The sequence below is a fragment of the Thunnus thynnus genome, chromosome 2, assembly GCF_963924715.1.
Source record: "Thunnus thynnus chromosome 2, fThuThy2.1, whole genome shotgun sequence".
Taxonomy (NCBI): domain Eukaryota; kingdom Metazoa; phylum Chordata; class Actinopteri; order Scombriformes; family Scombridae; genus Thunnus; species Thunnus thynnus.
Window position 1 is genome coordinate 36,528,043 of NC_089518.1, and position 22,876 is coordinate 36,550,918.

A 22,876-nucleotide genomic window follows, 5' to 3' on the forward strand; every position below is an offset into this window, starting at 1 on the left:
TCCAGAATTTTCTTCAATTAAACAAGGACAAAACTGAAGTAATTGTTTTTGGAGCCAAAGAAGAACTATTAAAAGTCAGCAGTCGGCTTCAATTGATAATGTTAAAAACTATAAACCAAGCCAGAAATCTTGGTGTAGTCATGGACTCAGACCTGAATTTCAACAGGCACATTAAGACAATTAATTACAAAGTCAGCCCACTATCAACTAAAGAATATATCAAGAATTAAAGGACTTATGTCTCTGCAGGATTTGGAAAAACTTTTCCATGCATTTATCTTCAGTAGACTTGACTACTGTAACGCTGTCTTCACAGGTCTCCCTAAAAAATACATCAGACAGCTGCAGCTGATACAGAACGCTGCTGCTCGAGTCCTCACTAAGACCAAGAAAGTGGATCATATAGCTAACTCCAGTTCTCAGACCTTTACACTGGCTTCCTGTCTGTCAAAGAACTGATTTTAAAGTACTGCTGTTGGTTTATAAAGTACTGAATGGTCTAGGGCCAAAATACATTTCTGATCTGCTGCTACATTATGAACCATCTAGACCTCTCAGGTCATCTGGGACAGGTCTGCTTTCAGTCCCCAGAGTAAAAACTAAACATGGAGAAGCAGTGTTCAGTTTTTATGCTTCACATATCTGGAACAAACTCCCAGAAAACTGCAGATCTGCTGCAACTCTCAGTTCTTTTAAATCACAGCTGAAGACTTTTCTGTTTGCTGCTGCCTTTTATTAAACCAAATTTGAGGGTTAATATTTTACACTGCACTGTAACTTTTATTCTCCTGTTTTATCTGTTCTTTTTTAGCTTCTTTTATTTACGAATTTAAGACTTTTTAATTTTTTTTTAAATGTCTTTTAACTTGTGTTGCTTTTATATTCTGTCTTGATGCCTTTTATGCTCTATGTGAAGCACTTTGAATTGCCTTGTTGAAATGTGCTATACAAATAAACTTGCCTTGCCTTGCATTATAAAGACATGTGTTCCCTTAAATTCTCTTTTAAACCAAATTTTATTCACATCCTAAATATTTTATCTCTTGTTCTAGCCTATTTTAATGGTCACCTTGTCTCAGTCTGTCCCCAAACATACTGTTACTCCTCAAAATCTAATTACCATTAAACTCAACTGTTCCTCAATCATCTGTAAAACCACCAAAAATGAATCCTGAATCCACCATAAACTCCTTTAAACTCATTTCAAAGTTTTTTTTTAAGTTTTACTAGACGCACCTTTAACCACCATACATATTAGCTGGGCCATTTTTTTTGCACAGAGTAGTATAGAGTTGCAAGGTGGGAGGAGCTATTTCGGGCATAAGAATGCTGTTTTTCCACATTGACAGTGTTACGGGACTCACACTGAGCACTTCTATGACTTGGATCAACATGAACTAATGGCATACATACTGACTCTTAAGTTACAGTTGGCAGCTGAGAAGCTCACGATAGAACAACACTGTTATTAAAGGCATTGAGAGGGGACAGGGAGACAGTGCTAACCTGCCTCTGAAACATGTTCAACACGATGCTGAGTGAATGCGTTGGTGCCTTTTTAGATGACTGTCTCTAGCAAAAGTTTTCCCACATTGGTCACACCAGTATGGCTTCTCTCCAGTGTGAATGCGTTGGTGGATTTTTAGATGACTGTCTTGAGTGAAAGTCTTCCCACACTGCTCACAGCTGTACGGCTTCTCTCCAGTGTGAATACGTTGGTGGGTTTTTAGATGACTGTCTTGAGTGAAAGTTTTCCCACATTGCTCACACCAGTATGGCTTCTCTCCAGTGTGAATGCGTTGGTGTGTTTTTAGATGACTGTCTCGAATGAAAGTTTTCCCACATTGCTCACACCAGTACGGTTTCTCTCCAGTGTGAATGCGTTGGTGGTCGTTTAGATGACTGTCTCGAGTGAAAGTTTTCCCACATTGGTCACACCAGTACAGCTTCACTCCAGTGTGAATATGTTGGTGGGTTTTTAGATCACAGTTTCTAATGAAAGTTTTCCCACATTGGTCACAGCTGTACTGCTTCTCTCCAGTGTGAATGCGTTGGTGGTCTTTTAGAGTACTGCCATAAATGAAAGTTTTCCCACATTGCTCACAGCTGTACGGCTTCTCTCCAGTGTGAATGCGTTGGTGGGTTTTTCGGTTACGGTCTCTAGTGAAAGTTTTCCCACATTGGTCACAGCTGTACGGCTTCTCTCCAGTGTGAATGCGTTGGTGGTCTCTCAGATCACCATTTCTAGTGAAAGTTTTCCCACATTGGTCACAGCTGTACAGCCTCTCTCCAGTGTGAATGCGTTGGTGACTTTTTAGAGCACTGTTTTGAGTGAAAGTTTTCCCACATTGGTCACAGCTGTACGGCTTCTCTCCAGTGTGAATGCGTTGGTGACTTTTTAGATGACCGACTTGAGTGAAAGTTTTCCCACATTGGTCACAGCTGTACGGCTTCTCTCCAGTATGAATGCGTTGGTGGACTTTTAGAGCATTTTCTTGAGTAAACGTTTTCTCACATTGCTCACAGCTGTGAAGTTTCTCTCCTGTGTGAACTCTCTGATGAATCTTTAAATATTTTGATGTTGTAAAAGCTTTTTCACAGTGCTGACAGTGGTGATGTTTGAGTCCCATTCTTCCTGTTTGTTTCTATGACAACAGACAAACATACAGTGAAAGAGAGAGAGAATAAGTGAGATGACATGATGGAGTGAGTGATCTGAAACCATAAATAGAGTTGCATTATGCGAAATTTAGGATCCAGAGTTTTTTAAGCTTGACCTCAACCACAGACTAAGTCAGGATATCTAGACATCTCCAGACCTTTGTGTGAACACTATTCATTTTTCCCCATTTGGTAAAATAAAAGAAGAGTACTGACAGTCAAACAAACAAACAAACAAACAAAAAAAAACCCACACAATCAAACAATTGCAGACAGATTGATAGATAGATGTAGGACAGCTGGCGTCAGAATCTGAGCACACTTTTGCTGTTGTTGAGATGATGAATAACTGTAAAGTGACACAAATGGAAAAGGAGTAAATGTGATCAATAATGAGATCCCAAATGAGATATGGTGTCAGGCACAGTCACATCAAGGTCTTGTTCCCAACTATCTTTTAATTTGTTCAGTGTTGGGTGATTGTTGTGCTGATTGGTGTCGTATAGTCTTGAAACATGACCTGAGATTGAGGAGTGATATATTTTTTAGCTAAGATATCCCAAGATAAACTAGCTATTTACAAAGAGGTCAGTAAAAAATTATCTGTGTTTTTATATACTTGTAAATTGAATACTTTTGGGTTTTGGACTGTTGGTCGGACAAAAACAAAATATCTGAAGATGATATCTCTATATCTCTCTATATAAAGCAAGGAATCTATTTCTGTCTGTCTGTATGTATGCAAGTTTGTCCTTCACATATCTTGAGAAGCGGTTCTCAAGAAATACATAAAAATACCTCATAAATAACGTTGATTTGCTTCATCTTCTGCTCGTGGAGTCAACAAACAGAAATACGGACAGTGCCATTCTGCCATTACAACCCATATTGTGGTCAGAGGTGGGATTACATCTGTAGTGATAAGAACTAACATAAAGATTGAATTGAAAAAGTTTAGAGAGTTAAACTCTATTCCCATTCCTCACGTGCAGGAACTTTGTATGTATTTTCAAGGATGTCTGAGGCACGTTTTGAACAGGCTCTACAGTTCATCCAATCAACTTCAGCTCAACTCAAAATTGTAGTCTCCAGATATTCTGCGTGTGAGGTGTTTAAGGAGCATCTGTAAATTGTAGCGTCTACCAATAGTCTGCATGAGAGGCATTTATGGGACAGGCACTGTTCTCTCTAGATACTGAGAAATTGACCCACTCCAAACAGGCTCAATTTGATCGGACACTGCACTAGTTAAGGTTGTAATTAAAGATGTGCTGGTATCAAATTTTTGCAGAAGAAACAACATCAAGAACAGTTTCAACTGTTGAGAGAGGAGAAAAAGTTTGTAATTATTGTTGCTGCCATTTATTGATTTTATGCCTACTTGCTGGCTGAATGCTGGCATGACCTTATGGTGGAAAAAGGAGACATGATTTGCATTCACCATCAACAGGTTTAAATTCGGGTAACAGAACAACGACTAATAGAAAGAAACTAAAGGAGGTTGCCTCCACAAGTGTGACAACAATGTATTGTCAGAAATCTCCCTTATAGTTGTCATCTTGTTTAGGATGATAGACTATTCAGCAGGGTGAAGCAACGTAATCAAGATATATGGTCTAGGAGTATTCAGCACCATTCTTGTTTCAAGTATCCTTGTATTATATTCTTTTTACTTAGTCATTCAGTATACAGCTTCTTACTTTGTCATTTAATTGTCACTGCAAGTCATTTAGATGACACATTCAACACCTCTTTTACATTTACACACACTCACCCCTCCTTTACATCCTTGCTTACATTTACCCACATACACTTACCCCTCCCTCACATCCTCACACCAAATCACAAAACACATATGAATACACTTTTACACATACGTGAAGTCCTTTATTATCCTACTAATTTTAGTTATCACATCTTTTATGTGACCTTTTAATTTTTTCTTTAATTTCTGAATTTAATCATGTCATACTAATATCATTTGACATTTAACCATTCACTCTTGATCCTTTTATTGTTGAGATTATAATTCTTAAAAAAAATACCCATCATTACCATCAGGAGTTGTGTAACTAGGTGTTATTACCACATTGCATATCAGACATTGGTTGTGTTGGTTTTGAAGTCAATGTGTCCACCATCTTTGTTAAAGAGTTGTTGTAAAAAAATACTGAGTGTAGATTCATGTCAGGTGACATGACCTTGGTGAACTTAGAAACTGTTTTTTCTGGCTAGGTTAGACGCGTGCTGCACCACGTACAGTGTGTTGTGGTTTTTGATAAAAGGCGTACATAAGCAGTCCTTCCTTTTGACTGCGGGCTCTCTCGGAGCCACACACCACATGGAGCTTCCTGTTACTGGAGAGCTTCAGAGTAAGGGTAATTATAGATTTCAATTCTTGGTCCATTTTTGCATTTTTTTTCAAACTGGTGAAAGCTGGCTGTGAGCAAAAAAAATCAGTGCCTGGTGGTAACTTTAGAACACCAGAGATTGTCAGCCAGTTACCAAATTTAGAATTTAATGATAGATGGACATAAATAGGTTATGAAAGACTGAATTAAAAAGTCGAAAATTTTTAACCAAGCCCATTCTGATTAAATAGGCCTGGAAAAGAAAGGCATGTGAAAACCGAACCAAACCAGTTCCTCTTTTTTCTTTTTCCATTTTTATTTTTTATATATTGACTTTTCTATCATTTTTGAACTGATTGAATGAAAACCACATAAAATCTTACATTTTACATACATTTTTTTTCACAAGTACACTTTCCCGTGGCCCCTGAGAGGTAAGCTCCAGCGCACCCATACTACGGCAACACCACTGACTATTAGCCTCTTTCTTAGTGGAAATAAATGTGATGTTGTTCTTAACAAGAATTGCTACTCCCCCGGCTCTCACATTAAATGTTATAATGATATATTATATTATGGGTTATCTGGTAATGCTTTGTTTTGTGTTTGATTGAACTATGTGGACTAATACATGAAAGTGAAATCTTGCCAGTAACATGATTTTACTTTACTTCAACTACATTTTGTTGCCAATACTTATGAACTTTTACAAAGTAGGATTTTTTAATGCAGGACTTTTATGTGTAATGGAGTATTTTTACATTGATATATTGGTAGCATTGATAATATTTAAGTATTTTATACAGTCAATGATTGGTAATAATTAAAAAAAATAATTTCAGTTTACTTTATACATTTTACAGCTTTGTTCGCAACAAGATGAAACCAGGAAACACCGTAACGTTTTTGTAGTTTTTACGGCCGAAAAAACGAAAATAACAACAGAATGAATGGATGAGGCGGACTCTCGAGATCCGTCCTCGCGTCTTTAGTTTCGTTATGAAGCCGGTTTTATCATGAAGTTATGAACACTGACCTGTTTATCGGTGGTGGCAAAGAGCGAGCCTGATTCTTCCCATTTAACGGGGATGTCGGTGCGGTGCTCCGGGTTCTGGTTCTCATCCATTCTACTCTTGTTGTGGTCTAGGTCTATAAAATCCAGCAGGTCTCCTCTGTGACTGACAGACTTCGCTGCTGTTCCACCTTAAATATTACCTCAGCGTTCTCACGTATCACTGTCACTTTAAACACGTTTGAGATGAACTTGTCTGTCATTGTCGATCTGACCACATCCATACCATGGTCAACGCTTAGTTTTGGTTTTGTTTATCGGTCTGTCGTCATGTCTGCTGAAAGTCGACGATGGGAAACTTTACAGAGCTTAAAAAACTCACCTAAAGGCAGGGGCGTCACTAGAGATTTATGGTTAGGGGGCTAAGCCTTTACCAGGGGTTGCTGGGAGGATTTTTTTTTAAAAATGGCCCCAAAATGTCAGTTTGTCATGATTTTTTAGAGTAGCAACAGGTATAAAATCAACACAATAGATCTGCAGGTTGTTCAAAGACTGACAAATGACTGGAGATCACTTTAATTACAGCTCAGTGTCTCTTAATTTCTGAACACAAATTTATATTTAAAAAATTCATGATTTTTTTCCTAATGCAATTGATTGATTGATTTCTGGAGTACAAGATCTTTGTAGTAAATTTAATATGCTGGATATTAACCAACATTATTTTTAAAAAAGCAGATAATTTTGTAAATGCACACAGAACATAATGACAGTTATACTGAGCTCTTACATGCCACTTGTGTCTAAACAAAATCAAACTGCTAATAAAAGCAGGAGAGCTGCTCTGTGTTCACAGTGTCTCTCAATAATCACAGTAATGACAGTAATAGAGATGATTGGTGGTATTGATATCGTCTGCATGTTTCCCATGATCCAGGTCTGGATCATCAGTGTTTACTAAAACAATAGACACGATATACAGTTTGCCAGCAACAATAATGTAGCAATCATTAATATCAGAGATAGTATTAGTGGAAATAAATGTGATGTTGTTCTTAACAAGAATTGCTACTCCCCCGGCTCTCACATTAAATGTTATAATGATATATTATATTATGGGTTATCTGGTAATGCTCTGTTTTGTGTTTGATTGAACTATGTTGACTAATACATGAAAGTGAAATCTTGCCAGTAACATGATTTTACTTTAATACTTCAACTACATTTTGCTGTTGATACTTATGAACTTTTACAAAGTAGGATTTTTTCATGCAGGACTTTTATTTGTAATGGAGTATTTTTACATTGATATATTGGTAGCATTGATAATATTTAAGTATTTTTATACAGTCAATTTTTATACTTTTACTTCCAGTTTACTGCGCATGCGCCGCGCGGGAGAATTGAAACTTCCTCAACCAAAAAGTAAACATTTTCTAGCTTTTGTTCGCAACAAGGTGAAACCAAGAAACACTGGAACCTTTTTGTAGTTTTTACGGCCAAAAAACCCAATAACAACATCAGGATGGACGGATGACACGCGGACCCGTCCTCGCGTCTTTAGTTTCGTTATGAAGCCGGTTTTATCATGAAGTTATGAACACTGACCTGTTTATCGGTGGTGGCAAAGGGCGAGCCTGATTCTTCCCATTTAACGGGGATGTCGGTGCGGTGCTCCGGGTTCTGGTTCTCATCCATTCCACTCTTGTTGTGGTCTAGGTCTATAAAATCCAGCAGGTCTCCTCTGTGACTGACAGACTTCGCTGCTGTTCCACCTTAAATATTACCTCAGCGTTCTCACGTATCGCGGTCACTAAAAACACGTTTGAGATTAACTTGTCTGTCATTGTCGATCTGACCACATCCATTTTGGTTTTGTTTATCGTCTGTCGTCACGCCTGCTGAAAGTCGACGATGGGAAACTTTACAGAGCTTTAAAAAACTCACCTAAAGGCAGGGGCGTCACTAGAGATTTATGGTTAGGGGGGCTGAGCCTTTACCAGGGGTTGCTGGGAGGAGGATTTCTTTTTTTTTTTTGATGGCCCCAAAATGTCTGTTTGTCATGATTTTTTTTAGAGTAGCAATAGGTGTAAAATCAACACAATAGATCTGTCTCTTCATAGTTTGTAATAGGCATGGATCTAATATGACTTAAATGCTTTCCATCCACTTACAACAGGAACAGATCAAGCAAAACTATTGAAGTCAAGGAATGCTATCTCCTCTCTCTTAGTTATGTTGCAGGTATGTATTCATACACAGACTGATGTTTGAACTAAAACTAAAAATGTCATAAAATCATTTAGTTTATGCCTAGTATGAGTAATAGGCCTATGTCATACAATTCAGTATTAATTTTAACTGAAAAGTTTAAACAACTCCCACTCGCGTCCTTCTTGATCACTAACCTCCATTAGACCTGCTCCTTCAGCCCCGTCAGTCTCCTCCATCTTCCTCCTCTCCCTCTCCTCGCCTGTTTTCAGTAACATGTTATTTTATTAAACTCAGATTGACAAGAACTCAAGGCTTAATGAGTGATCAACCACTTTAATTTTGTATTTGTCTGAACTGGCAAAATCTTCTCACCTGACCGGCCTTCGGCAGAGCTGCAGCCTTTTTGAAGAAATGTTGTATATCCATCTACATGTTGAGGAATTGAGGGATATAAAATTGTGTTATGATCAACACAATGTGACCTTTTCACTGACATTAACTGATTATAAACAATAATCTATGCCTACTGATATGGTTGTTTCGAAATATTTAAGAGGCATATAAAAGCAAAATATGTAAAGAGATGTCAATAACATTATTTATATCTCTTTTGCTCATTCACACTTTGGCTGGCTGGCTCCTCAGCTAGTTAGTACAGTGGAGACCACTTACATCAATAATTTTCCTCCTGTATTCCGTATAAGGAATATTTCATTGATAATATCTGTCCTAAATGATGATCTGCCAGATCTTATGCTTATTAGTGCTCAAAAGCTGTCAGATGCAATAACAGTGTTATTTTTTTATCCACTGCAGAGCCAGTGGATAGAGGATAATAATATTGCCAATAGCTGATACCTTTTTCTTAATATATGACTGACTCACTGGGATATATACTGCCGCACCTGCACATCCTGTATCAGGATCTTTTTTAGCCTTCTGTAAATATAAACAGAGTCTGAAAAATGCTGATCAAAATAGTTCTAGACTATGCGCCATACTGGAAGTTGCTCTAATTTGTCCTTCAATTCCTGCTGTATGTTTAGTTCTATACTTGGCAAATCAGGGCGGAATGGAAGAAAATGAAACTGTGGGGCTGTACTGTAATTGACATAATCCTATATTTCTGCCTTTGCATCACCAACCCAACCACAACTTATGAAATTTGTGTCATTATGTTCCCTGCAGTCTGTTAAAACACTCTTGGCAGGATATTTATCAGCCAGTGTGCCAGCATGAACTTTACTCTTCTGATTCTTAAAGGCATTTCCCCCATTTCCACCAGCATGGCTGATACTGGTGATGTTTTGAATGATACTGATAATAATAATTTATCAAAAGCTTTGGAGAAACTTACTCCAGTTAGATTTGTTGTCCCAGTTCCTCAAAACAGTGACGGTAGCACTTTCAGACAAATACTGCAATCCTCTCGACTTTCTTTTGAGCCGTCCTCTACAGTCTTGAAATTATTTTCTAGGTGTCCTGGTTCAGATGTGTGACTGTAATGCACTGATAGTTTGATTTATTGCTTCTTAAAGCTTTAGAATATCGTGTTGATGATAAAATCTCTTCTTTACATTTTTTGTGAAGTGCCTGCGTGTAAATCCTCCAAATGAATAAATTCTTCATGGTGATAAATTATTAGGTGACGAAAAGAGAAATTAGTTGCAGTCCCTTTTTTCAACCTAACTAGCTTAAACAAGTAAAAAATAGACAAAAGATCAGTGCAGTGAGGATTTGAGTTTATGGTTTTGATTAGTCTGATAACTTTCAGATAATTTTCCACATCTGAGGTGTAAATATGATTGATGGAAAAACTACAAACTATTTTCAGGTTCGCTGGTTTCTTCTAGGCCACATTTTAAAACTAGAAGAGCAGCCACTACCTTTGACTAGCTGCAGTTGTCTTGCTTTCCCAGATGTAATCCTGCATGTGTCATTTAAAAAAACTTTGTCTTAGGCAGAAAAACTTTTACATTTTAGTATCTATAATACTTAAGGACTGTGTTACTACTTGTTTTTTTTATATTATAAAGTGTAACTTGGCATCCGGTGGTCAGATAAACACACAACCCAGGTTTATATCTTTATTTAACCAGTTTACAACTATGCATATTAAGATGGTTTTAATACAATTAAATCAGAAACTGATCTGCAGTTTGCATATTAAGTACAGTCAAACTGGCAGCTCACCATTTCTTCTTGCGTTTTTAAAAATACATATTTACCAATGTTATTGATAGGAAAATAGTAAGTGGACTACTTATAAATGACACAAGTGACCATCTGCTGGTCTTTGCAGTCATTCAGAGCTGTACTGGGACCAACAAACACATTAAAGCATACAACCTAATTAGATACAAAACACAAAATGCAATCAACTCTTTTAAAGATGACCTAATGAAATAAGACTGGAATAAAGTCTGTGTGGAAGATGTAAATGAAGCCTATGAGACATTTTTGTCCATAACAACAGTTCTCTACGAAAAAAAAGTAGGGAAACAAATTTGCTGAAAAACATTGCTAACTAAGGGCTAACATTGCAAACAATACGCACGCAAGAAGAAAAATCAAATAAAAAATTATTTTAAAGAAAAGAACAACAGAAGCAGAACACACTTGTAAGACATAAAAACAAACTGACAAGAGTAATGAGAAGCAACAAAAGAGAATATTATTGCAAATTACTGAGAGACAACGTAAACCAATATTAAAAATACACAGAGAGTATTAAATTACATTAAAATAGAACTGGAAAAACAGGATACCCAAATCATTTTAGCACAAAGAATAATACAACTATTAATAATATGCATTTAAATGAAGACAAATGTAATGATTTTTTTGTTGGTGTTTGTCCTGGTTTGACTGAGGAGATTACAAAGACTAGTAGTGGAGATGATGTGGAAAGTAAATGTAAATGTAAATAAATCTATGTTTATAAGAGTAAGAAATCTACTGACTGGAATGGAATGGATATGGTGAAAATATTGAGTGTTTGAAACCTCTTACACACATAAGTAATCAGTCTTTACAAGCTGGCTAAATGAAAATAGCTAAAGTCATACCAATATATAAGGCTGGAGATAGACATATACTCTCAAATTACAGACCTCTTTCCTCACTTCCACAGTTCTCTAAAGCTCTAGAAAAATATTATATAAAAAAAATGGATGAATTGATCACAAAACATAATGTACCAGTACGTTCAAAGAAATAACTTCAAATCACAACTACTGAAGGTTACTTGTGGGGTTCCACAGGGCTCAATGTTGGGACCATTGTTGTTTATTTTGTACATAAAGAATAAATTTGAGGTTTCCAAAATACTAAAAACTCTATTATTTGCAGATGACACAAATGTATTTTGTTGCAGTAATAATTCGGAACAACTCTTGGATACTGTGGAAAAAGAATTGAAAATGCTAAAGAGTTGGTTTAATTCTAATAAACTAACACTGAATTTAACTTAAATGAAATTTATAATCTTTGGGAACTGTTTAACTAACTCAAACAAGAAACTCATGATAAATGGAGTAGATATTGAAAGAGTGTCTGATATCAAATTTCTTGGAGTAATAATAGATAATAAATTATGCTGGAAGCCACATATAAATTATACCAAAGGTAAAATAAAAGTCAAGATCTTCTAAATCAAACTTCGTTATACACCTTATACTATTCCCTCATATTTGGAAACCGCTTATGGTGATCACGGTTACACTGATCAACCGTTTATATGGATCAAAAAGCTCATGACAAAATCATTCCTATACAAATGCTGTTTAAATAATTTGCTTATAGTAATCAAGTAGTACGCTTACAGTGTTCATGTGGGGTCTTTTTCATGACAACATATGGAATTTGTTTTTAAAACTATGGTAATTCCATTTTTTTTAACTTTACTCCCATGATACACATGATATGTGCTTAGCGGCTGCGGCACCATTATTGCCTTGGGGTAACCCGTCCGCTTCCAGCTGGTTGCCTGAGGCTGGTGCTGTGTGCACACTGAAATCATGACAGGAAAAAAGAAAGTCATTTTCTCTCAATGAGAAACGTAATCTCATCAAACAAACTGCCAAAACGAGCCAATGAGATGCAGCAGCGAAAGAACAGGTGTTTAAACAGCTGTACTATATTTTGAAACAGTCAATAAAATTCACTAAATACCTAAGCTTTCAGTTTCATAACTTTATATTCATGTAATAAATATACAAATATCAATTAGATGGTAATCGGCATGAGAAATAAAGAAAAAGAAAAAAAACAAAAATGGTTACAATAATCATCATCAGTTTATAGTGATCAATTTGACCCCGACAGACATAAGCTGTTTCCACTGTATTTTTGCTATTAATTTTATGGTTTATTCTTGTTTTTTATTCTCAATTTTTTATTTTTATTTTTTTTAACATGTTATATAATAAATACAGAGATAACCTGATCTCATGGCAACTGTAATGCATTTACACCCAAACTACAAAGAACCTGAACTTAGAAGAACTTGAACCTATTCTTTGGACAACGTTTTACGTGTTAAATTATTAACATCAGCTGAGTAATCTGAGTGCCAACAAGACTAGGATTTCAACCATTTTGATCACAAGAGATGCCTCTTTGACCCCCAAATGAGTATGGACAGTTGACCAAAAATTAAGTTTATCTTTTCAACTTTTTTCTAACAGTGAAAAAAAAAAGGAGAAGACACTGAGAAGCTGAAAACTTCCAGATTACATGTAGAGAGAAAAAAGGCAAAAATGATTTATTTTTGTATATATAATTATGAATCATAAACATTATAAGAAAGGTTACATTATAAGACATGTGTTACCTCAAATTCCCTCTTTAACCTAACTTTATTAACATCCCATATTTTAGTGTCACCTTGTCTCGGTCTGTCCCCAAACATACTGTTACTCCTCAAAATCTAATTACCATTAAACTAAACTGTTCCTCAATCGTCTGTAAAACCACCAAAAACGAATCCTAAATCCACCTTAAACTCCTTTAAACTAATTTCGTGGTTTCTCTAAGTTTTACTATACACACCTTTAACCACTATACATATTTGCTGGGCCACATTTTTTTGCACAGAGCGGTATAGAGTTGTGAGGTGTGAGGAGTTATTTCAGGCGTAGAAATGCTGTTCATTTTCCCCACTGACAATGTTACGTGACTCACACTTCTATGACTTGGATCAACGTGAAACTCAAGGAGAAAAATTGAAAATCTTTCAGGGTATAGGTAAACTACGACCAATCACTGAGCTTAAAATTTGGTCACATGGGCCGCTAATGGCATACATGCTGATTCTAAAGTTGCAGTTGGCAGCCTTCAGTTTGTAGAGAAGCTCAGGATAGAACAACACTGTTATTAAAGGCATGGAGAGGAGACAGGGGGACAGTGCTAACCTGCCTCCGAAACATGTTCAACACGATGCTGAGTGAATGCGTTGGTGGGTTTTTAGATGACTGTCCTTAGTGAACGTTTTCCCACATTGCTCACACCACTACGGCTTCTCTCCAGTGTGAATGCGTTGGTGCCTTTTTAGATGACTGTCCTCAGTGAACGTTTTCCCACATTGGTCACACCACTACGGCTTCTCTCCAGTGTGAATGCGTTGGTGGGCTTTTAATGTACTGTTGTTGGTGAACGTTTTCCCACATTGGTCACACCAGTACGGCTTCTCTCCAGTGTGAATATGATGGTGGCTTTTTAGAGTACTGTCTCGAGTGAAAGTTTTCCCACATTGCTCACACCAGTACGGCTTCTCTCCAGTGTGAATGCGTTGGTGGACTTTTAATGTACTGTTGTTGGTGAACGTTTTCCCACATTGGTCACACCAGTACGGCTTCTCTCCAGTGTGAATGCGTTGGTGGGCTTTTAATGTACTGTTTTTGGTGAACGTTTTCCCACATTGGTCACACCAGTATGGCTTCTCTCTAGTGTGAATGCGTTGGTGGCTTTTTAGAGTACAGTCTTGAGTGAAAGTTTTCCCACATTGGTCACACCAGTACGGCTTCTCTCCAGTGTGAATGCGTTGGTGCCTTTTTAGATTACTGTCCTTAGTGAACGTTTTCCCACATTGGTCACACCAGTACGGCTTCTCTCCAGTGTGAATGCGTTGGTGGCTTTTTAGAGTACTGTCTCGAGTGAAAGTTTTCCCACATTGCTCACACCAGTACGGCTTCTCTCCAGTGTGAATGCGTTGGTGGGCTTTTAATGTACTGTCGTTGGTGAACGTTTTCCCACATTGGTCACACCAGTACGGCTTCTCTCCAGTGTGAATGCGTTGGTGGGCTTTTAATGTACTGTTGTTGGTGAACGTTTTCCCACATTGGTCACACCAGTACGGCTTCTCTCCAGTGTGAATACGATGGTGGTTTTTTAGAGCACTGTCTCGGGTGAAAGTTTTCCCACATTGGTCACACCAGTACGGCTTCTCTCCAGTGTGAATGCGTTGGTGGGCTTTTAATGATCTGTTGTTGGTGAACGTTTTCCCACATTGGTCACACCAGTACGGCCTCTCTCCAGTGTGAATGCGTTGGTGGGCTTTTAATGATCTGTTGTTGGTGAACGTTTTCCCACATTGCTCACACCAGTATGGCCTCTCTCCAGTGTGAATGCGTTGGTGGGCTTTTAATGATCTGTTGTTGGTGAACGTTTTCCCACATTGGTCACACCAGTACGGCTTCTCTCTAGTGTGAATGCGTTGGTGGACTTTTAATGTACTGTTGTTGGTGAACGTTTTCCCACATTGGTCACACCAGTATGGCTTCTCTTCAGTGTGAATACGATGGTGGCTTTTTAGAGCACTGTCTCGAGTGAAAGTTTTCCCACATTGCTCACACCAGTACGGCTTCTCTCCAGTGTGAATGCGTTGGTGGGCTTTTAATGTACTGTTGTTGGTGAACGTTTTCCCACATTGGTCACACCAGTATGGCTTCTCTCCAGTGTGAATGCGTTGGTGGATTTTTAGATTACTGTCTTGACTGAAAGTTTTCCCACATTGGTCACACCAGTACGGCTTCTCTCCAGTGTGAATGCGTTGGTGGCTTTTTAGATTACTGTCTTGAGTGAAAGTTTTCCCACATTGGTCACACCAGTACGGCTTCTCTCTTGTGTGAATGCGTTGGTGGCTTTTTAGACTACTGTCTTGAGTGAAAGTTTTCCCACATTGGTCACACCAGTACGGCTTCTCTCCAGTGTGAATGCGTTGGTGGATTTTTAGATTACTGTCTTGACTGAAAGTTTTCCCACATTGCTCACACCAGTACGGCTTCTCTCCAGTGTGAATACGATGGTGGTTTTTTAGAGCACTGTCTTGAGTGAAAGTTTTCCCACATTGCTCACACCAGTACGGCTTCTCTCCAGTGTGAATGCGTTGGTGGATTTTCAGATTACTGTCTTGACTGAAAGTTTTCCCACATTGCTCACACCAGTACGGCTTCTCTCCAGTGTGAATGCGTTGGTGGCTTTTTAGACTACTGTCTTGACTGAAAGTTTTCCCACATTGCTCACACCAGTACGGCTTCTCTCCAGTGTGAATGCGTTGGTGGCTTTTTAGACTACTGTCTTGAGTGAAAGTTTTCCCACATTGCTCACACCAGTACGGCTTCTCTCCAGTGTGAATGCGTTGGTGGATTTTTAGATGACTGTCTTGAGTGAAAGTTTTCCCACATTGCTCACACCAGTACGGCTTCTCTCCAGTGTGAACTCTCTGGTGATTCTTTAAATATCCGGATGTTGTGAAAGCTTTTTCGCAGTACTGACAGCAGTGAAGTTTGAGTCCCATTCTTCCTGTTTGTTTCTATGACAACAGACATACAGAGAAAGAGAGAGACTGTAAGTGAGATGACATGATGGAGCGAGTGATCCAAAATCATAAACAGCTGCATTATGTGAAATTTAGGATCCTGAGTTTTTTAAGCTTGACCCCAACCACAGACTAAGTCAGGATATCTAGACTTCTCCTGAACTTTGTGCGAACACTTTATATAGTTTTTTATTTAATTTTTCCCTGTTCGGTAAAATAAAATAAGAGCACTAACAGTCAAAAAATGACAAAAAAAAAAGAAATACAAGAGAGATTGCAGAGGGATTGATAGATAGATGTAGGAAAGCTGGCATCAGAATTTGAGCACATTTTTGTCATTTTTTCTGGAGTGAAGTAGAGACTATGAGTAACTTTAAGTGCTGTAAATGGAAAGGAAGTAAAACACATGGTGTCAGGGACATTCACATCAAGGTCTTATTCCCTTTTGCTTTGTTCAGTGTTGGGGGATTGTTGTGTTGAATGGTGTCATATAGTCTTGAAACATAACCTGAGATTGAGGAGTGATATACTGCAGAAAGAATAACATCAAAAACAGTTTCAACTCTGTGAACAAAAGCAGGTTGTTCAAAGTTTAAGACTGGAAAATTACTGGAAATGACTTTAAATGCAGCTCGTGTCTCCTAGATTCTTAACACAAATTCATATTTAAAAAATTCATGATTTTTTCCTAATGAAATTGATTGATATCTGGAGCTCAAGAACTTTGTAGTAAGTTTAATCTGCTAAAAAGCAGATACATTTGTAAATGCACACAGAACATAATAACAGTTATTATGTAGTAGTCATGAGTAGTTGCCGTTTCCTCAAAAATGATGCTGGAGTGAACGAGGACGACCCATAGGATGAATTAAATTCCTCCATCCTCGCATCTTTCTCTCCCTAACTGAGACATGAATGAGGGAAGCAAGGAGACACTTTCACGGAAACATGATTTCACTCCCACCACCACTTTTTCCTGAGGTACTCATGATGAAATTGAAACCGAGTTCCCCATACATGAAAACCTATTGGTCAAGATAGCTTGATTAACGGTCATCCAGCCAATCACAGCCATTTGACCAACCCACCGGGCCAGGGAAGAGTAAACAGTTGTAGTACGGTGAAGTAAACTAGAGTCCACAGGCATTTCTCAGTCCTTTCTCAGTCTATGGACTAGTAAAACCTAAATGGTCTTCAGTTGAAGAAAAAGAAAAGTATCTATTTTAGAAGGAATCCAAAGGCGTCCTTAAATTGTTTTTATTGGGAAATTAAATCCAAAAGTTGTCCTGGAGATTGTGTAGCAGCAGCCATCAGTTCCTGTCCAACTGCCACTGGGAACAAGCTGTCCCTCTTCATCCAAAGTCCACCTCAAAGCTAACAGGAGAATATTACATATGCAGGTGATTTGAGGCTAGTGAGTGCAGAGAGTGAGCAACCAGCTCTCACAGGCCACAGCTACAACCATCTGACCCCTTTTTAAGCTAAATACTAAACAGTACTGTGCTCTAGATTTAATACACATACAAACTATAACTCACTGTAACTTATATTAAATGCAAAACATACATTACTCCCTAAAATAAGGAGTAAAACTATGACATCTAAAGCAACATATTCCTTTGCCATTCATCTTAAACCAGCATAAACCATGTGACTTTACATTCTGGACGCAGAGGTAACTTGTACAAACTTCTTGCCAAAGTCCACCTAGCATGGTGGCTAATTAGCGATTAGCTTAACTCACGATTAGGGATTAGCATGCTAATAAACATTAATTTGGTCGTTAAAACTTTACCAGTCAGGAGAACTAAGCACTCTTTGAATGAATTGGTTGCCTGTAGCTTCAGATTAAGCTAAATTAGCTAGTTAGTGTGATATACAGTGATATTATTTTAGTTCATGTTGTGGAAACTGTTACCCCTATTCCATACTCCCTACCAAAATAAAGAGCATCCATAAAGTCACCAGCAGAGGTCCCCATCACTCACCATGAGGGTTATAACATTGACATGGTTCTAAACAACAACAACAACAACAACAATAATAATAATGACATTGAGATTATTTTCATTGACAGGTGTACAGACTGGTGAAGCAGGCAGGTGAACTGATATGAAAACAGCTGGTTCAGGGCGTCTTCATCCGTTTGGCTAATTATGGGAGTGGAAATGAGGCTCATGTATGTTATAAAAATTAGGATTATACTGTGATTAGATGTCTTAAAATCATACTATGTGCGTGTTCTTGTTTTTAAATGTCATGCTGAATGTTCTTGTTTTGCTCTGCAAAGTTGCAGAAGTGGCAAACTCAGCAGCTAAGGCTAACAAGGGGAGGCTAGTACTATATACATTAGAGGAAGTCAGCAAAGAATAAAAGGTCAGAGACAGGTCAGAAGGGTGTCATCTAAAGTTAAGGATCTTCAGCTGGCCACCAATTAGAGAACTGAGAAAATGTCATGACGTTATCTGTGGAATGTGTCTGTAAGCAACAGGAGAAAGCTGAAACGCCCATTAGTAAGGTATATAAACCAACTGTGAATGTTCCATGATGAGCCTTTTTCTCTGTAACCCTACCTGTGTTTTGCACTGTGAAACGCTCCTTCTTGTACAAGAAAATAAATTCAACTTTAAACGTGATGCAGAAGATTTAAACATAATACTCAAGAAGTGCATTCAGGTCTGACTCTGTCCCATAATGAAGGATAAGTGGAAATCACTTTAGGTTTTGGCCAAATCACAGTTGAAATTAATATTATAGATTGAATATTATCTCTGATAAATACCAATAGACTAATCAATTTTATTTTATATTTTTTGTTCAAAGTATCTTTTCATTAGTTTTTGTTTTTTTATTTTTATTTATTTTTTGTTTGGAATACAGTTTGCTATATTGTAACACAATCCCATCCCACAAGTAACCCTAACCTATTGCACCATTACAAATTTGCAATATGACTTATCAAAACAATGGTAAGTATGATAAAAAACTAATCAATTTTCTAATCAGTGTTCTAATAGCTGCAATACCAGTAGTGTTAAATGGACTTGACAGCAAATCAGGTAGTCAGTGAAAGGGCGGCGCTTTTTATTGCCGATTTAAATGCACAATATGTAATTTCAGCCGCTAGGGGTCTCTCAATCCAAACAATAACAAAAGTGTGATGACGGTGCAAAGTAGCAAGGGATCATGGGAGTTGTTGTCTTCGTTGTTAAATAACCAGCTTCACTGGGATAGGATTACTCCAGTGTTAATCATTCGGGATGTTTTTACCGGGAGCCGAATTATCCGCAGAGGTCTCCTCCTCTCCAGAACAAACGGACCTGGAGATTACAGGTAAAAATACTGAATAAAGCTGTTTCACCTAAAAAAAATCAGTGTTTCTACGACGATATACGGCGACCACCGGACATCCGGTACGGGCTGTTAGCCAAGCTGCTATTAACACTTGTTCGGTTTATTTCTCTTATAACTTTAGATCCAGACGTTTGGCCGGTTTCTCCCAGGAGCCAAATTATCCGCAGAGGTCTCCTCCTTTACAAAAACAAACGTACACGCAGATTAAAATCATTAAAATACTAATTAAAGCTGTTTTACCTAAAAAATCAGTGTTTCTCCAACGATGTACGGCGACCACTGGACGTCCGGTACGGGCTGTTAGCCGAGCTGCTGCTAACACTCGTTCGGTTTATTTCTCTTATAACGTAAGATCCAGACGTTTGCTCGGTTTCTCCCGGGGGCCGAATTATCCGCAGGGGTCTCCTCCTCTCCAAAATCAAACGTACATGCGGATTAAAATCGTTAAAATACTAATTAAAGTTTCACCTAAAAAAAAAAATCAATATTTCTCCAACGATGTTTGGTGACCACCAGACTTCCTGGAGGGGGTGTTAGCCAAGCTGCTGCTAACGTTTGCCCAGTTTATTTCTCTGATCCAGACGTCCAATGACTAAAATCCCTCTTCTGGCTAAAAGATATAGTTAAAAATGACCTAAATTTATCATGAAAATGTGGCTTAAAACTGAATAAAAGTCAATTTATAACAGTTTCTGTGGAACAACCACAACGCCGATGTATTATCTTGTATGTGTGTAAGTTACTCTTTGGTAGACGCTGTTGTAGCAGACAAACACAGCGCTGCCGTATGCATCTTGTGCGTGTTTACTCTTTGGTAGAGGAGGTATGACACCATTGACATGCGACCAAATGAAACGGTCCGTTACTTTGATTAAATTACAGATTTTTCTGGGCTTGAAAATCGTTGGAAACATTTGGGATAATGTAAGTACACAACTCAACAAAATATAACATAGGTCTAGTTGTTTTTAGACATTTTAATGTGTAATAATTAATTATACCTTTAAACCGAAATTCGGAACATAACCTGCTCCGGACCAGGTTAAGTTTGCAGTATAAGTTACCATGGTGATGAGCCAGGTTAAAAGAGAGCCACCTTCGTGGCACTGAAAACCCTGGCTTTATACTCAACACACCTCGCTAACCCACTAATCTCGCCTCGTAGTACACACATCAGTTCCTCAGTGATTGAGATTTATAAAACAGAACCATTCGACGCACAGCTTTATATATCTGACGAAAAGAATGCGTATGCATATTTCTGGCATTGTGCGTACACACAGTTTTAGTCATGAATCTACACAGAGATTTATGCATGTGGCCCCGAGCTGGAGAAAATGGTCAGCTACATACTTAGGAGGGGGCACATGAGGAAAACTCCGTGAACACAAAGCTTGGAAGTGTTTTCGTTGTTTTTTCCCGACTTTCTCTCCAACAACAGGATGATATACGGACCCTCGAGTCATGAAAACTAACCTGTGTATCGCTGGCAACAGAGGGCGAGCCTGATTCCTCCTTTTTAACGGTGTTGTCGGTACGTTGCTCCGGGTTCTGATTCTCCTCCATTCTCCTCCGCTCTTGTAGTGGTTCTGGTCGGTAAAATCCAGCAGGTCTCCTCCCTGAAAGACAGACTGCGTGTTTGTTCCATAAATGTGTAAAGGGAACTGGATACAGCGTCGGAGGAGGGGCCCCGTTCATTGCTTCCCCCCCACAACATATTTTTTGACATTCAAGGTCAGATATAAAGAGGGACATCGATTATACAGATAATTAACACCCAAAAACAGACAAAGAAGTCATTAATACATACAAAAGAACAGACGAGCCAGGGGAGAAATTTTCTAAATAAAGATACAAAGTACATAAATCAACAGTTTTAGCAGCTTTCTTATTTTAGATTTAAACAAGATTTTAATGTATTGTTTATTTTCATTTTCAAATATTATCATTAAGGGTTTAGAATTGCGAAATTTGGATTTATGAATATGAAATTTCGCTAAGATAATGTCCAAATCGATTATTCATAATTCATTAATTGTATAACAATTGTTATTGAAGAAACCAAACAATATATTTTTCCAGTAGAGAGAAAAGTCAGAGTCAATATTATCAACCATACATTGGCTCACATCTTTCCAGAATTTGTTAGTGTTAGGACATTGCCAGAATATGTGTTGCATTGTTTCAGGGTGCATTTCACAAAATGAAGAGTTAGTACAGATGTCTTTTTGAAACTTCAGAAGACAATGACTTGCTTGATAATATCTTTGTATGATTTTAAAAGAGACATGTATATGGAAAATTACAGACATTTTTACAATCCAGGTTATTGATAAATCTAGACCAGTGGGATACAATACCCCCGGCCACACCTCTAGGTGATCTGAAACTTCAACCGTCAAGAGACAAACATCCCGCTTTGCACAATTTATGGATAAACATCACCTGTCTCTTACAGTGCACAGCTTAAGACCTTGAGGCTGTACGTGGCATTGTTTTTCACAGTTGAATGGGCGCACCCCACTCTCACGCTTCCTGTTTTGTTAGCTGAAAGCAGAAGTTGAGGTTAAACTGACCTATTACTAAATTCTGGTGAATAAATGAGTTTCTCACCTTACAGTCCACAATGTTCAAATACAGTATAATCAGCTTTCTCTCACACAGTATAAAAAATGAATCTAATATCTAAAACACCTCTATTAAAAGTAAGCTTATAAAATCTCTTTGCTAAAAAGCAAATCAAGTACTTTATTTGTTGCAATTATGTTTTAGCAAAAGCATCAAACCTAACAAGAAAATATCTTTCACATGGCAGAAAGCAAGAAGACAAAGACAAAAGCAAGAAGAAACTGGCAAGAAGAAACTGGCAGCCAGCCTGGACAATCAGCCAGCAACCAGCAAAAAGCAGCAGCCCAACTGTTTTTGTAGTCTGAACAGTTGAACAGTTGTTTTGTAGTGGAGAAAAGTGACAGTTTGGTGGCTTAAAGTGGGGGAAAAGTGTTGTTAATTACTAATTTAAAAAAATATAAAATACATCATGTTTTACTGGCAGATCTGTACCAGGATTTTTATTTCATACATCATCATAAAATGCTAGACACGTTCAGATGAATTTCATTGGTATCAACTTATTTTTAAATTGCAAAGTCCACTGAGGTTATGGGTGATGGCTCTTTTCATCTTCCCATAGGCCTACCTACTCTCATTCCCTCCTGAATGTACAAAATCTACACACCCCAAGTCACCTACATCCTTGGGGCTTAGTGCATCTTAAATGGGGCAAAGTAAAGTGTAAATCTGTATCAGAGGGAGATTTATCTATGGGATACTTTAGCCTGTATGCATTACCCAGGTCCTGACCCAATACACGGGTGCAGGGATAGGTTAACTATTACCTCAAAGAAAAAATAGTCACTTCTAGACAAAAGGAGTATTTAATGAAAAAATGACACAAAAAAACACTCA

The 22,876-nt window shown here is 37.9% G+C and overlaps 2 protein-coding genes across 3 annotated transcripts in view; both read right to left on the reverse strand.

Annotated features, from left to right (window-relative positions):
- Positions 1-438: 438 nt before the first annotated feature.
- Positions 439-22,871, reverse strand: LOC137169457 (zinc finger protein 420-like). 2 transcript variants are annotated; one of them, XM_067572674.1, is made up of 2 exons: positions 6,049-6,377; positions 439-2,645 (listed from the first exon to the last, which is right to left on the reverse strand). In XM_067572674.1, the coding sequence occupies exons 1-2, from the start codon at positions 6,136-6,138 to the stop codon at positions 1,524-1,526; spliced, it is 1,212 nt and encodes a 403-aa protein (XP_067428775.1). In that variant the 5' UTR covers positions 6,139-6,377; the 3' UTR covers positions 439-1,523. The 2 variants fall into 2 exon arrangements, with proteins under 2 accessions (XP_067428775.1, XP_067428767.1); XM_067572666.1 differs by lacking the exons at positions 439-2,645; positions 6,049-6,377 and adding exons at positions 10,312-16,051; positions 20,888-22,871.
- Positions 20,888-22,876, reverse strand: part of LOC137171798 (zinc finger protein 420-like) — a 29,408-nt gene continuing 27,419 nt past the window's right edge. Inside the window, exon 9 of the mRNA XM_067575931.1 lies at positions 20,888-21,030. The gene's annotated coding sequence lies outside the window, so the exon portion shown is untranslated. The remainder of the gene's footprint in view (positions 21,031-22,876) is intronic.

Bases quoted from the DNA above. Each gene is read 5' to 3' on its own strand.
- LOC137169457 (XM_067572666.1), bottom strand. From the start codon at position 21,166: ATGTCCCTCTTTATATCTGACCTTGAATGTCAAAAAATATGTTGTGGG. The intron at 16,052-20,887 runs GTTAGTTTTCAT...CTGTTGTCATAG, and splicing joins CTGTTGCCAGCGATACACAG to AAACAAACAGGAAGAATGGG.